Source organism: Herpailurus yagouaroundi, unplaced genomic scaffold (assembly GCF_014898765.1).
Source record: "Herpailurus yagouaroundi ecotype Mexico unplaced genomic scaffold, PumYag 141, whole genome shotgun sequence".
Classification (NCBI taxonomy): domain Eukaryota; kingdom Metazoa; phylum Chordata; class Mammalia; order Carnivora; family Felidae; genus Herpailurus; species Herpailurus yagouaroundi.
Genome location: NW_024412396.1, coordinates 13,817,084 through 13,834,466, shown reverse-complemented (window position 1 = coordinate 13,834,466; position 17,383 = coordinate 13,817,084). Strand labels below are relative to the sequence as shown.

General features: G+C 42.0%; 1 protein-coding gene and 1 pseudogene across 1 annotated transcript; both read left to right on the top strand.

Annotated features, from left to right (window-relative positions):
• Positions 1-10,345: 10,345 nt before the first annotated feature.
• On the top strand, positions 10,346-12,079 carry LOC121031657 (heterogeneous nuclear ribonucleoprotein A1-like). Its single transcript, XM_040476942.1, has one exon. The coding sequence runs from the start codon at positions 10,397-10,399 to the stop codon at positions 11,294-11,296; it is 900 nt and encodes a 299-aa protein (XP_040332876.1). The 5' UTR covers positions 10,346-10,396; the 3' UTR covers positions 11,297-12,079.
• Positions 11,310-17,154, top strand: LOC121031381 (ferritin light chain-like; annotated as a pseudogene).
• Positions 17,155-17,383: the final 229 nt, after the last annotated feature.

The following is a 17,383-nucleotide window of genomic DNA, read 5'->3' as shown; positions in this document are numbered from 1 at the left end:
TGTGTGTGTGTGTGTGTGTGTGTGTGTGTGTGTGTGTGTGTGTGTGTTTAACATACAAACACATGTCCTGTACTGTTCCCTCTGGCTAATACACTTACTCTCTGGATCTGCCCTAATACAAAACCCTCAGTTGATACCACCCAGAAGTTGTTCCTTCTGGGAAGGCAGACTTAAAGAAATGATTATAGGAGCCTACTGAGATGGAGCTCTTAGGGCTTATTGTCTCCTAACCCAAGAAGTTCAGATGACTGATCCCTACAAAAACCTTCACAGTCCTAACGTGGAATCCTTCTTCCCAAATTATTAAGGATGTTCCTTGGGTTCATTCCACATTTTATCACTGTGATCATCCTCCTGCTAAATCTGTTTAAGGAAGGCTATTTTTCATTCAGTTTCTGGGTGGATAAATCCAAGTTATTCAGCAAATTAAAGAGACTTCCCTGCTACAATGCTAAATTTTTCCAACCCCACGATGCCGATTCCTGGAAGAGGCCAACACTTCCAACCTCAGTCAGGGCTATTTTTTAGCAAATGAACCTGAGGTCAGTGCTTTCCAAGCCTCCCTGAAGGCAAGAATCTCAGATTCCTGGGCCCAAATCTAAACCAATAATTACAATTTCCAGGAAAGATATCTGGTAATCCACTCTAGACAAACACTCTTACAGTTGAAAGATACTTCTGTAAATGCATCCTTTTATCTAACCCCTAAGCCCAGCTCATTTGGGTGAAAGAGCTCTATAGTGATGGCTACTTTTGTAGCCGGGAGAGTCTAGGAGCCATCACACCTGAGAAATCTTCACTGGCTGTGGGCTTCCTGCAAGTTGAGTCAAAACAGACACAGTTGGCTCTGTTCCCCTGGTTACCTTGTCTGATGCAATCTCGAACCTTTTTCTGAAGGAAGCAGTCAGGCAAGTGGGTCCTCCCCCACAAGTGGATTAGAAAACAAAGTATCAGAGATCCCAAGCACCTGCATCACTTCATTCCACAGATTTTGCAGATATGTGGCCACATCTGGTTCTGTGACAATATGACTCTATAGGCCACTAAGGCATCCTATAGCAGCAACATTTTTTTTATGCCTTTGCCATTAAAGTTCCAACTCTAGTCTGGACTGGGGTTATGGAGGCATATTTGGCTCACTAGTTCTCCTAATAACCCTCTGTATTCTACAACATTCCACCCATTTCAGGGTCTATACACGTGTGCCCAGATGAAATATAGACAGACAGGACTGAGTAGACCCCTGAGGGTAATGTCTAGGACACCTGTTGCCTACTTTATGCATCTTCCTAATCCTTTGGCAGGCTTCCCTTAAAAAACTTGGAGAAATCCAGAGTCTACCCCAATTCACAGCGAACACTAAAAAGAGAACAGAAGTGAGACCCCTGGAAGCAAAGACCAAACATACAAACACCCTACAAGTAGGACCCAGCATCCATTACATACAATCCTGTTCGCATGGATCACATTCTTCTCAACCTGCTCCAAGTTTGATTCGACCAGTAAATAGCCTAACTGCTTTAGCATAAGATGATTTAACTACCTTAACAGCTTTGACACCTCCCACTCTTTCAGCCTCCTAAGTCACAACTCATCTTCCTGGTTCAGTACATCTAGACCAACCACACAGAAATAGACCTCTGCCCTACTGCAGAGCCTTTCTCTTGGAAGTTGATTTTAGGAATAAACCGAGTGCACAGGGTTCAGGACATCCAGAAGTTTCCATGTCTGACAAGAGGACCTAAAAAAAATCTTGGAAGATTTTGAGAAACAGAGTGGTACAATGAAATTGTACTTTAAGAAAGCTAATCTGGCACCTGCAGGGTAAATTTGAAAGAGGTTACTGAAATCATGGGAAGGTTATTGTAACAATCAAATATGAGCATCTAAAAGTCTAAAATTTGTAATATGGTGACATAAAGGAATATGCGTATATTAGAGGCACTGGAAAAGAAAAATTAACAAATTCAGTGAGTAAAAGTTTTTCCCAGAAAAAAAAAAAGAAGGCCTAAGAGAGACTGTCAATGGAACTGACATGACCTGAAACAGAGATAGGGCATAAGAAAATTGGATATTGGAGAAAGCTGGTATTTCTAAGGGGTGAGCAATTTTAAGGATTATTTATACCTATATAGAAAACACCAAGCTCCATAAACCAATAGGGAAATAAAACTTTATTTCCTTTGTGTGTATGTGAATATGCTTACTGTTTTCTAAATTCAAGAACAGCTTAGCCAAAAAAAAAAAAAAAAAAGAATCTGAACAGATAATTCACAGAGGAAGAAATCCAAATGGCCAATAAGTACTTGAAAAGATGTTCAATAGTGGAACTTTAGATGATAATGATAGATTTCTAAAAATAGAACATAGACAAAAATCAAGGATAGTATAACCAATTACCCCTGAAAACCTCTTTAACCTCCCATCAGGTTCCTGATTTGGAGAACGGAACACTACATGTGTGCATGGATTGTGTTGGGGGACTCCCCAAGACCACCCTCGGTTTCAGTGATTCCCTAGGACTCACAGAACTCAGAAAAACTGATGGTTTTAATTACAGCAAAGGAAAATATTCATAAAGCAGCACTGAACTGTCCTCTCTCAACAAAGGTACACAGACAGTGCTTAATTCTCCCAGCAACACTGTGTGACAACACGTACAAAAGATGGTCAAGCAGGGAAACTCACCGGAGCCTTGGTGCCCAAGGTTTTGATAAGAAGTCAATCACATAGGCATTGAGCACCTGCCTAACTGACCTTACCTAGTCAATCTCTAGACCCCCTAAGATCTAAGTAATACCATGTGGCTCAGGGCCCCAGGTGAATCAAAACAAGTGTTCACCATAAATCACATTGTTAGCATAAGCTATCTGGCTGGCATGGTCTGTGTTCGCCACACACAGATACCATTATCAACCAGGATATTTCAAGGGCTTACAGGCTGTCTCCCAGGAGCTTGTCCAAAGCTAGTCCTAAAGACCGTCAGAATACACAGGAATATACCTATGCCTGCTGAGTTAACCCTTTACTGCTCATTCACATAAAAATGTGGCCTATAAATTAGATTATCCATGTAAAACCTAACCATATACCACTGTTTAAAAGACTAGAATCGGGGCGCTTGGGTGGCGCAGTCGGTTAAGCGTCCGACTTCAGCCAGGTCACGATCTCGCGGTCTGTGAGTTCGAGCTCCGCGTCGGGCTCTGGGCTGATGGCTCGGAGCCTGGAGCCTGTTCCCAATTCTGTGTCTCCCTCTCTCTCTGCCCCTCCCCCGTTCATGCTCTGTCTCTCTCTGTCCCAAAAATAAATAAACGTTGGGGAAAAAAAAAACAAAACCTAAAAGACTAGAATCATAATTCTTCTTACAGAAATACACACAAGCAAATAATAGATATGAATAAAGATCTACATTCAAGGATGACAATAAAAGAGCAAAAGTTTGAAAACAAACTAAATGAGACTAGAAAGATGGTCAAATAAATCATGGTACATTCATATCTTGGACTACTATATATCCATTAAAATCCAGATATTTTTAAGTAAATAAAACATGTTATAAAATATAATCAATCCTCATGATTCATGGACTCTGTATTTGTGAATTCACCTATTCTCTAAAATTTGTAAACCAAAAATGTCTGTGCTTTTGTGGTCATTTCTGAACTTTCACAAAGTGGCAAAAAATTTGAGTCTCCTGACAAGTACATTGCCAGCTGAGGTTGAGAAAGGCAACCTTCTTTATTTTTTTTTTTTTAATTTTTACTTAATGTTTATTTTAGAGAGTGAGAGAGAACACGTGCGTGAGCAGGGGAGAGTGGCAGAGGGAGAGAGAAAGAGAATCTCAAGTAGGCTCCACACTCAGTGTAGGAACCCTGTGGGGCACTTGATTCCACAACTGAAAGATCATGACCTGAGCCTAAATCAAGAGTCTGACACTTAACTGACTGAGCCATCCAGGCGCCCCCCACTCTGCTTTCTTGTTTCAGCTCTCAGACTATAAACATGTATTCTTTTCATGGTGTATTTACTGCCGTGTATTTCACATTTCTGTGCTTTTTGTTGGTGATTTCACTGTTTAAATGCACCCAAACACAGTGCTGAAGTGTTGTCTAATGTTTCAATGTGCAAGAAGGTTGTGACATGCCTTCTGGAGAAAATACATGTGTTAAATAAGGTTCATCTGGGCATGAGTTTTAGTGCTGTTGGCTAGGAGTTCAATAGAAACAAATTAACAGTACCTATTAAATAAATGGTCTTCAAACTAAAACACACATATAACAAAGTTACGAACTGGATCAGTTGATGAAAATGTGGCCAGAGGCTCTGAACCTAACCCTGTACTTTTCCTGGTTCAGTACTCAGTTCAGCGTTCACAAATTCATTGTTTGCAGTGACTTTATAGAACATAATTTCCTCAAAAAATGAAAACTGTATGAGCATATACAACATGGAGGGATATATATCAAGATAGATATTAATAAAAAGAATTTTTAAAAAGAAGAGTGTGGTTGAGGGGCGCCTGGGTGGCTCAGTTGGTTAAGCATCTGGCTTCAGTTCAGGTGATGATCTCGCAGTCCGTGGGTTCAAGTCCCACATCAGGCTCTGTGCTGACGGCTCAGAGCCAGGAGCCTGCTTTGGATTCTGTGTCTCCCTCTCTCTCTGCCCCTCCCCCCCTCTCAAAAATAAACATTAAAAAAAGAAGAATGTGTTTGATTTTAATTTTGTTTATATTTTGCTATATTTGCCAGATTTTCTATCAGCAACATGCGTGTTATATATATACATATAAAACTGAGGGGGAAATTAGTTATATAATAAATAAATGTAAGACCTTTAGAAACAGATTATGCCAATTAAAGATCTTAGTAACATTCAGAAAGCCAAAAAGGGTGGGCACCAAATGTTTCTAGAGGTACCAGCGGCATAAGTAACCAAGTAAAACCACCTAGGTGAGTACATGGGCTCTCCCTTTGGAATGGGGGCTGGCGGCTGGGACAGAAAGGTGACTGAATAATATCGTGCTTACTCATAAAAACAAAACAGAACAAAACTTCATTCTATTCATTGTCAAAGGCACAGAGGGAAAATTCTTGTTGGCTTCCCCTTTCAGTCCATCTCCAAATAAAGCTTATTTATGAGCTGGGAGCTGAAAAGGGCTGAGAATCCCTGATTTGTTCCCACACCGATGCGTGGTGGTAGAGATAATAAAGCTGCTATGAGCCTTGTATAACCCATCCCACATCACACAGTGGTCAGGTTCGGGCTTTAAGTGAATGTGTCATTTGAAAATCAATGCTAAAACCATGGAAAAACGCACTGTGGCATTGTGACTGTCTCACCCCCAGGGTCTCTCTGGGGATCTGTGTGTTGTCAACACATCACCCTCACATTACTCACAGGCAGTAGCAGCTGTGGCAGCATTTTTTCATCCTTGGTTTGTTTCAACTCCCCGGAGAACATATAGAACACACCTCCCATTTATGCCAGCTCCTCCTTTGCAAAGGATCCCACAAGGCTTCATTAATTTCTAAAGCTAGCCCCAGAGGTCATTGTTGCTACTTTGGGGCAAAGCCCTCCCTGATAGGGGACAGGAACCCAGGATAGCCATTTGAATTAAGAAACAAAAAAGCATTCCTACTATGGGGGAGCTTAGCAAAACTGCATAGGACCAGTTAACCTGGGATTTAGTCAGACATTCTCACCTTGACAAAGAAATAATGGCTGCCATTGGCTTTGAGGTGAGGACCTCACTCTGGGAGTCCAAAAAGCATTTAGAACAGGTAGATTCCACAGAATAAAGTATAAGTCAAAGGGAAATCCTTGGTTGACAAAAAATTTGACACATCTTGAAAGAAATACCAATGCATGGATTTCCTTATCTAATGTACTCAAAACTCCAAAGGAATTAATTTTCCTCTGATACAGTGCAGCTGGATATTAGCAAGAACTACATGAAAAAATGAAGGTCAAGTGCATCAAGCAGGGAGAACACAAAGCAATTAATGTGAGAGAAAAAGAGGACGGTAACTCTAAAGGAAACGGAAATAGGATATTAAAATCCTTCTGATGATCACAGACCAAGCCCTCTCTCTTCAGCAGGAAAAGGTTACATTAACCAAATGGCCTGGAAGTTCTTAACATAGATGAGAGACACACAAAGAGAATGTTTCCTGGGCAGAGAAGGAAAAAGGTTTGCTCAAAATGAGAAAGCAAACACTCTTTCAAAAAACTTTCCTATTAACTACCTAAAAATCACCTCAATAGAACTGTGGGCAAAGATCATGAACAGGCAAGTCAACACACACACACACACACACACACACACACACACACACACACACAAAATCATCCATAAACATTATAAGATGCTCAATTTCCCTTATAATTAATCAAACTGAAACAATAAGGTGATTATTTCTACCTATCAGATTGGAAAGTATTTACAGATTGATGATATTCAGTGTTGGCAAGAGGGTAGGAAAGTGTGATGGGGAAATACTCTTGCTGGAATTGTTAATTAGTAGCACTCTTTGGGAGGAAAATATAGAAATTTATTTATTTATTTTTTGAGAAAGAGACAGAGGGCAACCTGGGGAGGAGCAGAGCGAGAGAGAGACACAAACTCCTTAGCAGGCTCCAGGCTCTGAGCTGTCAGCAAAGAGCCTGGCAGGTCCCAAACCCATGAACCGTGAGATCTGACCTGAGCCGAAGTCAGATGCTTAACCGACTGAGTCATCCAGGCGCCCCTGATTACATGTTTAATGTTTATCTCCTTTGACTCAAGATTTCTGTGTCTAATAATGTGTATCATAGAAGTATGCAAGCATTCAAGGGTGTTCAGTATAGCACTGCTTATAATATTTTAAAATTCTAGAATAACCCAATTATCCATTGAGATTGGTAAATAACTATGGTACTTATAATGGAATACTATAAAGCTATTTAAAAAATGAGACATATCTTTACATGGTAGTATTCACTAAGAAAACAAGTTGCAAACAGTATGAATAGGTAGAAGGTTTCCTTATGGAATGATGAAAGGTGCAGCTAAATAGTGGTGATGGTTGCACAACACTGTGAATGTACTAAAAGACAGTTTTATCATCAGAGACAGAGAAATTTGGGGCCAAGAAGGATGTATAAACAAACCTTGTTGAACTAATCCTGATCTTCCTAGTTACCATTTCACCATTTACTACCCCTAGCCCAAATTTCTCTGTCTTATCAATTCTTCACAAATTTATTTTTTCCTTGTCTAAGAGGTATAAAGGCTTCCTGCTCTGGTCACTTTTTTGGGTCTTGATTCTCTTGTGAAGGCTCCCATCTACATGTAAAAATTTAATAAAATCTGCATGCTTTTCTCCCATTAATCTGTCCTTATTGGTTTAATTTTCAGATGCAGCCACGGGCCCTAAGAAGGTTGAGGAAAAATTTTTTCCTTCTCTATAGAACTGTATTATTTCAGAACTGTGAGTTTGTAAAGGCTGTTTTTCTTGCATTTCCTAATTCAATAAAGAAAAAGAACATGTACAAACCCTTTTTCACGATAGATACTGCAATCTAACCTTCAGTAGGACTGAAATGTAAACACTCATTTATCTAGAAGAAATTGGGTACTAAAGTCTATATACCCTGAATTATGCTTCTGTTTCCAAACCAAAGCATCCGTGACCTTCAGACAATAAAAGGAAATGCAAGATTCAGGGTCAGAGGATTGGAATTCTGGTTTCAGTCCAACCAGTGATTTGTTGTGTGAATAAAGGAGAACTCTTTAACCTCTCTAGGCCTCCATTTCCTCAACTCTAAAAATGGAAGATGGCACTAAGTGTGGTAAATTTATGTGATCATATGAGAAATCAAGAAGCCAAAAACAAATACTACATTCAGAAAATTCCATTTAGGGAAATGCCTATTATTTTATATAATCTTAAGAGAGTTGGGTAAGGCAACTAAATTCAGAGCTATGGCCAAAGTACACATTTGTGAGGATGGTCAACAGACTGTATGCTTACGTGACATTTTAAAAACCTGGAAATGAGGCCTATGAGAGAATTTCTATGAATGCCATGAAGTCCTTCTCTAAAGAAATATTTGAGCATTCTAAGAAGATGAGAAGTTTACTCAACTAAGCTAATGTCTCTTCTGGCTTTAAAGATATGTGATTTTGCAGACAATAGAAAAAAATTGTATTCCTTGCTGCCCCCTTGTGAGATTTAGGGAAAATATCCCTTGGTTTATTAAATTCATTTTTTAATTCAGCAAACATTTATTATTGTTTATAGTGTGCCAGGCACTCTACTAGTGATGAGAACATACAAATAATTAAGGCACAATGCCTACTCTAAAGGAACTCACAGATTAACAAAGGCTAGCAACAGCCAAACATTTACAATGCAGTGTGATAATGACAGGTTCAAGGACTTACTGAACCACCTACATCAGCCAGTTTGGTTTGGGGAGGTAGGGTGGAATACTCCAGAAAGTCACCTCAAGAAGGAATGGGAGAGGTTAGCTGTTTCCAAAAGACATTTAGGTAGTGGGGTTAATGAGACTCCCTGATACGGTGATAACAGAGATGTGGTGATAGGGATCAAAGAAATAGAGTCTAGGAGAACAACAAAGACTACGTCTGTACAGCCAAACCTGGACTGAATACCACACAGAAATAAAAGAAACTTGGGGCACCTGGGTGGCTCAGTCGGTTAAGCATCTGACTCTTGATTTCAGCTCGGGTCATGATCTTATGGTTTGTGGGATGGAGCCCCACATCTGGCTCTGCAGATGACAGTACAGAGCCTGCTTAGGATTCTCTCTCTCCCTCTCTCTCTGCCCCTCCCCCACTCATGCCCGCACTCTCTCTCTCTCTCAAAATAAACATTAAAAAAAAGAAAAAAGAAAGAAAGAAAGATGGGGCACCTGGGTGGTTCAGTCGGTTGAGCCTCTGACTTCAGCTCAGGTCACGATCTCACAGCTCCTGAGTTAGAGCCCCATGTCGGACTCTGTGCTGACAGCTCAGAGCCCGGAGCCTGCTCCCGATTCTCTGTCTCCCTCTATCTCTGCCACTAACCCACTCGCATTCTGTCTCTGTCTCTCTCAAAAATAAATAAACATTAAGAAAGAAAGAAAGAAAGAAAGAAAGAAAGAAAGAAAGAAAGAAAGAAAGAAAGAAAGAAAGAAAGAAAGAAAGAAAGAAAGAAAGGATTTGAAAATGGTCTTTTCAGTTCTTTCAGCATAGTCTCTGGGAGTTATTTCCTATCAGTATCTTAGCCATATTTCATATTTAATTTCTCTTCTAATCTCAGCTATTATCATTTAGTACTTTTTTTTGTTTTTTAAGAGAGAGTGTGTGTGCAAGCCAGTAAAAGGGGCAGAGGGAGAGAGAGAAAGAATCTTAAGCAAGCTCCATGCTCAGCACAGAGGCCGACAAGGGGTTTGATCCCACAACCCTGGGATCATGACCTAAGCCAAAATCAAGGATCGGACAATCGAGCAACTGAGCGGCTCAGGCACCCCTTAATGTGGGACCCAAGGAATTTAACAAAAATCCCCTACCCCTGGACAAGCAGAGCAAGACTAACTCCATTTTGTACTATACCCACCATATCATGTATAACCCCCACATGACCTACTTACTGCTTAAGACACTCTCCCACCCCACTGGGTGTTGTATGGAAACCAATTTGACAATAAATTTCATATATAAATAAAAAAATTAAAAAAAAAAAAAAAAAGACACTCTCCCACCCTAGTCAAGCTGTTGAGCACACCCTTACTGGAAACCAGCTCAAATAGGAATGTGGAACCCCTAACCGCCAAAGAATGTAAACCCCGCCTTTTGCCCGCCAAACTTGCACGCCAATTCTGACCAGAGTGATAGGCTAGTTGAAACAGTTACTATAGGGTAAATTGTAATTCAACTGGCCACCTGCGTGTGGACTGACATGACTATGCAACTTTCTGTGTGTGTTACAATCTCATTGGCCACTGGCCCCTATAAAACTGCTACGCCTCTTAACCTAGGGGTCCAAGTCCCTGCTGTGCCGTGTAGGGTATACTTGGGCCCAAGCTCCAGCCTGCAAATAAACCCTCGTGCGTTTGCATCGGTATCGGCTCCTTGGTGGTCTCTCAGATTCAAAATCGGGGGCATTACACTTATCATTTAGTACTTTTAAGGATTTTATTAGGGCATAGTTACTATTTTACTTTGGTAACTGTAGACAAAGACCAGGTAATATTCAAACCATAATAACTCAAACACCAGTGTCATCAAGAATTTTTAACAATAAATAAAAGCATTGGTGGTGTCAGGAAACAAGTTTAAAAAAAATCAATTTCGCTTTCTGCCCATGGACGCCGCCAAGTAAGCATCGTGAAAGTCTCCCCTCCCACCGCCGTCATGTCTAAGTCAGAGTCTCCCAAAGAGCCTGAACAGCTGCGGAAGCTTTTCATTGGAGGTTTGAGCTTTGAAACAACCGATGAGAGTCTGAGGAGCCATTTTGAGCAATGGGGAACGCTTCAGGACTGTGTGGTAATGAGAGATCCAAACACCAAGCGCTCCAGAGGCTTTGGGTTTGTCACCTATGCCACTGTGGAAGACGTGGATGCAACCATGAATGCAAGGCCACACAAGGTGGATGGAAGAGTTGTGGAACCAAAGAGGGCTGTCTCGAGAGAAGATTCTCAAAGACCTGGTGCCCACTTAACTGTGAAAAAGATTTTTGTCGGTGGCATTAAAGAAGACACTGAAGAACATCATCTAAGAGATTATTTTGAACAGTATGCGAAAACTGAATTGATTGAAATCATGACTGACCGAAGCAGTGGCAAAAAGAGAGGCTTTGCTTTTGTGACCTTTGACGACCATGACTCTGTAGACAAGATTGTCATTCAAAAATACCATACTGTGAACGAACACAACTGTGAAGTAAGGAAAGCTTTATCTAAGCAAGAGATGGCTAGTGCTTCTTCCAGCCAAAGAGGTCGAAGTGGTTCTGGGAACTTCGGTGGTGGTCGTGGAGGTGGTTTTGGTGGGAATGACAACTTTGGCCGTGGAGGAAACTTCAGTGGGCGAGGTGGCTTTGGCGGCAGTCGAGGTGGTGGTGGATATGATGGCAGTGGGGATGGCTCTAACGGATTTGGTAACAATGGAAGCAACTTTGGAGGTGGTGGAAGCTATAATGATTTTGGCAATTACAACAATCAATCTTCAAATTTTGGACCCATGAAAGGAGGAAACTTTGGAGGCAGAAGCTCTGGCCCCTATGGTGGTGGAGGCCAATACTTTGCCAAACCATGAAACCAAGGTGGCTATGGCGGTTCCAGCAGCAGCAGTAGCTATGGTGGTGGCAGAAGGTTTTAATTACTTCCAGGAAACAAAGCTTAGCAGGAGAGGAGAGCCAGAGAAGTGACAGGGAAGCTACAGGTTACAACAGATTTGTGAACTCAGCCAAGCACAGTGGTGGCAGGGCCTAGCTGCTACAAAGAAGACATGTTTTAGACAATACTCATGTGTATGGACAAAAAACTCGAGGACTGTATTTGTGACTAATTGTATAACAGGTTATTTTAGTTTCTGTTCTGTGGAAAGTGTAAAGCATTCCAACAAAGGGTTTTAATGTAGATTTTTTTTTTTTTTGCACCCATGCTGTTGATTGCTAAATGTAATAGTCTGATCATGACGCTGAATAAATGTGTCTTTTTTTAAATGTGCTGTGTAAAGTTAGTCTACTCTGAAGCCATCTTGGTAAACTACCCCAACAGTGTGAAGTTAGAATTCCATCAGGGTGATGCCAGGTTCCATTTGAAGTTTATTTGCAACCTGCTTGGGCACAGAAGCCGTTGTCTCCACAAACATTGGTGTGGTTGAACTGACAGTTAATGTGTTGTGACCTGGAGTTCACCATTAAAAGGGTCACCCAAGCAAAGTCCTGGAGTTTATTTGGTTATTAATATGATTGTTGGCACATCCTATGCAATATATCTAAATTGAATTATGGTATCAGATAAAATTATAGATGGGATTAAAGCTTGTGTATCGTCCATTATCATGTGTAATCAATAAACGATTTAATATTATCTTGAAAAATAAAAAAATTAAAAAACTTAAAAATTTGGGGCGCCTGGGTGGCGCAGTCAGTTAAGCGTCCGACTTCAGCCAGGTCACGATCTCATGGTCCGTGAGTTCGAGCCCCGCGTCGGGCTCTGGGCTGATGGCTCAGAGCCTGGAGCCTGTTTCCGATTCTGTGTCTCCCTCTCTCTCTGCCCCTCCCCCATTCATGCTCTGTCTCTCTCTGTCCCAGAAATAAATAAACGTTCAAAAAAAAGAAAATTAAAAAAAAAAACTTAAAATTTTAAAAAAATTAAAAAAAATAAATTTCTCACAGTTATAATCTCCAGGACTATCTAGAAGACCTAGCAGATGATTGGTTGGTTGAAATAATAAATTTGCATGAATGACTAAAAAGTGAATGAATTTGAATCAGTGAATGGTTCTTATATCAGCCTGTGAGGAGAGGGTAAAATACGGGTTACTAGAAAAGAAGGAGATGAGTATTTGAGAAAGGGAGAGCCTCGTATAAGCTAAGGCCATTTATCAAAAGAAACATGAAACTGGTACATGGATTAATTATTAATTAGTGCTGAGTAATTCAGGGGGCTATTTGGGGGCACAGGTATCCAAATATAGACAGAATCTGACTTGGGTCTTTTCTCTGAGCCTCAGAGGATTATTTACTGTACATCTATTCTTTGGAATATGAAGAGACTGAAAGCGGGGCTTAGGACCCAGAAGACCTCCCTCTTCCACTTCCCCCCAAAATGTTGGCCTGTGTTACAGGCTTCAACCACTTCTTTTCAAGACCTAGACACAAATCTGGTTCAATAAAAACAATTAGCAGAAGAGAGAACATTCAAGAGTTGTAATTACCTAAATGTCCCACCATTAACCATTTGAATGACTAAATCCTCTACATTGATTGTTTTAATGAATGATAATTAAAACCAAATATCCTCTAGGCTCATTTGATGCTACAGTGACAAAACTGAACCTCTAGGCATTATATTGCAAGGCCCTGAATTGAGCCAGGGGAAGCCAGATAGATAAAGTACAAGGAGAATGAGATGGTGAGTGGAAAGGTACTGGTGCACACTGGAGTAGAAAGAAGATGATGGGGGTGTCTGGGTGACTCAGTCAGTTAAGCGTCTGACTTTGGCTCAGGTCATGATCTCACGGTTTGTGAGTTCTAGCCCCGTGTCGGGCTCTGTGCTGACAGCTCACAGCCTGGAGCCTGCTTCGGATTCTGTCTCCCTCTCTCTATCCCTCCCCGACCAATGCTCTGTCTCTCTGTCTCTAAACAATAAATACATGTAAAAAACAAAAATTTTTTTTAATTAAAAAAAAAAAAAAAGAAAGAAGGTGATGGCTGCCCTAGCAAACACATTTCAGTTAGTGATCCATTGATGGGAGAGCCCTCAATACCACTCCCTAGTTAGGAAAATTCTTCCAGGAAAACACTTTCAGTCAGAAAAATGCCTTTGTGACAAATAGTGGTGGGGTTAGAGCAATCGCTTCCTGCTATTGCCTACCACCAGCCGCCACGCAGCTCAGCCCCTGGCTTCTGCCCTCTGAAGCAATGGCTTCCCTCATTGTCAAATCACTTTACCCAGTTCCAGAAGGTCTGCTAGTGAAAGGAACAATCCAAATGACAGCCCTGCCTTAGTTTAAAGCTAGGTTCTCTTTTCTGCTTATTATGGATCTTTGATAAGAAATACAATTGCTGAGAAGTCTGTTTTGCTTGCTGTTTGCTACGAGCATTGTGAAGCCTTTCCTGAATGTAACCCGCTGTGTAGTAAAATGGGTTGTAAACCTTCCTAAATGTAGTCTGATAAGTAATGGAATGTAGTCTGATAAGTGATGGAATGAGTAATTGTACATAAATTAACCGGCATTTCTCGCTTCTGTAAACTTGCTTGCTTAGCACATTCCTCACCTACCCTACCCTCTTCCCCCTTCCCCCTTTTTTCCTCCCGCCACAAGTAACGGACAAAGCCTTCCCGCCAAAGGACAGACAAAGGACGCCCAATCAGAGAACAACAAATGTCCTTACTTTAAAATCAATCAATCAGGCCCCTCATAATTTGAAACCTCCCCTGTGCTGTTTGTCTCTGTCTATAAAAACGCTGTACCAACCCTGATCGAGGCCTCTTGCGTCATCGGCGACGAGTGCGCAGGGGACCAGGTTCGAACCTGCAATAAACGACCCTTGCCGCTTGGCTTTGACTTACGACTCTGGTGGACTTTTGTGGGAGGTTTTGGAACTTCGGGCATTACACTAGGAAGATTATGTGTTGTCAGCAAAGACACATGAGAGAGGATTTTTAACTTTTTAAATCTAAAGTAAGAATTTTGCAAGGCAGAATTTCCAACCCAAACAATATTATAATGGAAAGAGATTAAACAGATTTTGTGGAGACCGCCTTCAGGCAAACAAGCTTGAGCAATGGAATGTGGAAAAGGCCACAGTGACCACCTGGTTGATACAGACAGGCCCATCAGGTGACCCACCTCAAAATGTCCTTAGGCCCTAACTGACCAATGGGCTCCTTACGACTAGGCACAGTTACCAAAAAAGGTAAGATTCTATACGTTGCCAAACCTCCTCTTTTTCCCCCTTTAAAAGCAGCCCCCACCCACTGTGTCTTTGCAGACAGCCACTCTTCTGCTCTCTACCCACCACTCCCTTGTGGTGTATTCAATACATTTTTGTCTCCTTTGTTCTGCCTCAGGTGAATTCTTTCATCTCCCACACCATTGGCTTCCACCTGATCTGATTGTTGCCCCACATTTGGTGGCTCCCCTCCTATGAAGAGATACCCCATTTAGACACCACAGATTTGGTTTCCAATATTCATAATACAGAGGAAGCCATCATCTTGAATAAGTTAAAGGAAGAAACTGTCATACTCATCATTATACCCTGGTGCAGCACGGGTTCACAAAAATAATTGTTTGAACCGAACTCAACACAAAGTAATTTAAACTAAAACCCAGGACAGACCTAACAATATGAATGTACAAATCATGCACTAGTGGATCTTTCCAAAGCACTATATTTGTTGAAATTTTGAAATACATACAATGGCAGGTGAGCAGTCTCCATGATTGGTTGCTCTGTGGCACGTGTAAAGACTGTTCTAAGCTTTTCTTCTGCAGGACAAGCATTTCTAAGTTGAAGTCAGAGCCAGAAAGTTTGGACAGTTCAGCACTTTTTATAACCAATCAGTGAATCAACATTTATAAAGCACTTATTGCGTGCAACGCACTGTTCTAAGGCGCTGGGATTATAATGGAGAGTCACTGGGGTTGAAAAGGGACTTTAGTCACCTCCATTTTGACCTTGGTCTGTACTTCCTAACTGATTTAAATTCTCCTTTGGTTATCTCTTAGACAAAAAAACCCAGGAGGCAAAGCACCCTCTGACAGGAACATAATTACCCTTCAAGCAATAACAACTGCCCTGAGCCAGCAAGACCCTGCTTGATTGACCCCAAGATAATGACCTTTACTGCCCATCTGCATGTACCCACTGACCTTTGTCTCATGTTTTCCTTATATAAAGGTAAAAGTATTTTCCGCACTGTGAAGATAGTCTTTGAGAGGCTTAGTCCCCTGTCTTCTGACTGGTGACGTCACTGAAATAAATTTCCTGTCTTATTTCACTACTGCTCCTCTTCCTGCCTTGGGATTTGTCAGTGGCCGGTGGTGGCTCCTGGTCCGCTTGGGACCCCCAGAGCCTGGTGCTCTTGCACCCCTGTGCCCCAGTTACAGGATCCCCTAAAAGTACAGGAAGGCTCTTCCCCAATGAAATACAAATTACCCCCAAATCTTCTATTTGCTTGAAATTTTTATTAAGACCCTCATAATCCAATAAAACTTGATACCAAGTACATGGGTTGATTATTAATTAGCACTGACTGATTTAGTGGGCTACTTGAGGGCATAAGTATCCAAATGTAGACAGAAAGCAACTATTTTAAAATAGTGTGGGGCACCTGGGTGGCTCACTTGGTTGAGCAGCGACTTCGGCTCAGGTCATGATCTCACAGTTCATGAGTTCGAGCCCCACATGAGGGGCTCGGTGCTGACAGTTCGGAGCCTGGAGCCGGCTTCAGATTCTGTGTCTCCCTCTCTCTCTGCCCCTCCCCTGCTCTCTCTCAAAAATAAGTAAACATTGAGTGCGCCCCGCAGTCCTTCGGATCTGTCTCTTGCTTCAACAGCGTTTGGACGGAACAGACCCAGGGACGCCCATTCTACCGGCCTCCGACCACCCTCAACCTTTTTTCCAGTCGCAACCTTCGGAGCCATCTTCTTGCCACCTTCTGCCTCCGGGACCAGCCAACACGCGATTTTGAATTTAGCTCCTCATTACCAATCAACCCCGAACGCCCAAATTAGTCAGAAGTACTCCACAGAGGTGGAAGCCACCGTCAACATGCACCTGCGGGCCTCCTACACCTACCTCTCACGGAGCTTCTATTCCGACCGGGACGACGTGGTCCTGGAGGGCGTGGGCCATTTCTCCCGCGGGGTGGCTGAGAAGAAGCGGGAGGGCGCCGAGCATCTCTTGAAGATGCAAAACCAGTGCGGGGGCCATGGCCTCTTCCGGGAAGTGTAGACGCCGTCCCACGATGAGTGGGGTAAATCCTTGGACGCCAGGAAGCCGCCCTGCTTCTGGAGAACTTGAAGCAGGCCCTTCTGGATCTGCATGCCCTGGGCTCTGCCCGCGCAAACCCCCATCTCTGTGACTTCCTGGAGGATCACGTTCTAGATAAGGAAGTGAAACTCATTAAGAAGATGGGCGACCACCTAACTAATCTCTGCAGGTCGTCCGGTCCCCAGGCTGGGCTGGGCGAGTATCTCTTCCAAAGGCTCACCCTCAAGCACGGCTAGAAGTCTCTGGAGCCCAGCAGCCTTTGAGAGGGTCCCTCTGACATCCACCAGGTGCCAGGGCTTGTGCCTGAGTCTCTCCTTGCAGCCACTAGGCAGCTTTTTAACCACGTGGAGCCCTCTCCCAAGCGGTGGACCAAATGAAAACAATAAAGCTTTCTGCAGCAAAAAAAAAAAAAAAAAAAAAAAAAAAAAAAAAAAAAAAAAAAGTAAACATTTAAACATTTTAAAAATAAAATAGTGCAGTTTTCATAGCCTGGGTGTGTGTAATAGGACCCATGCACAATGGCATCTATGATGTGCCAAATAAATGAGTTCACAAAATGCACACTATAAATTAAACAATCATAGAAAACACAGTGCCAACTTCTCCCCTAGTAATCTTAAATTCAGATGCCTGTGTTTGTCATTTTTTAAAATATTTATTTATTTTTGAGA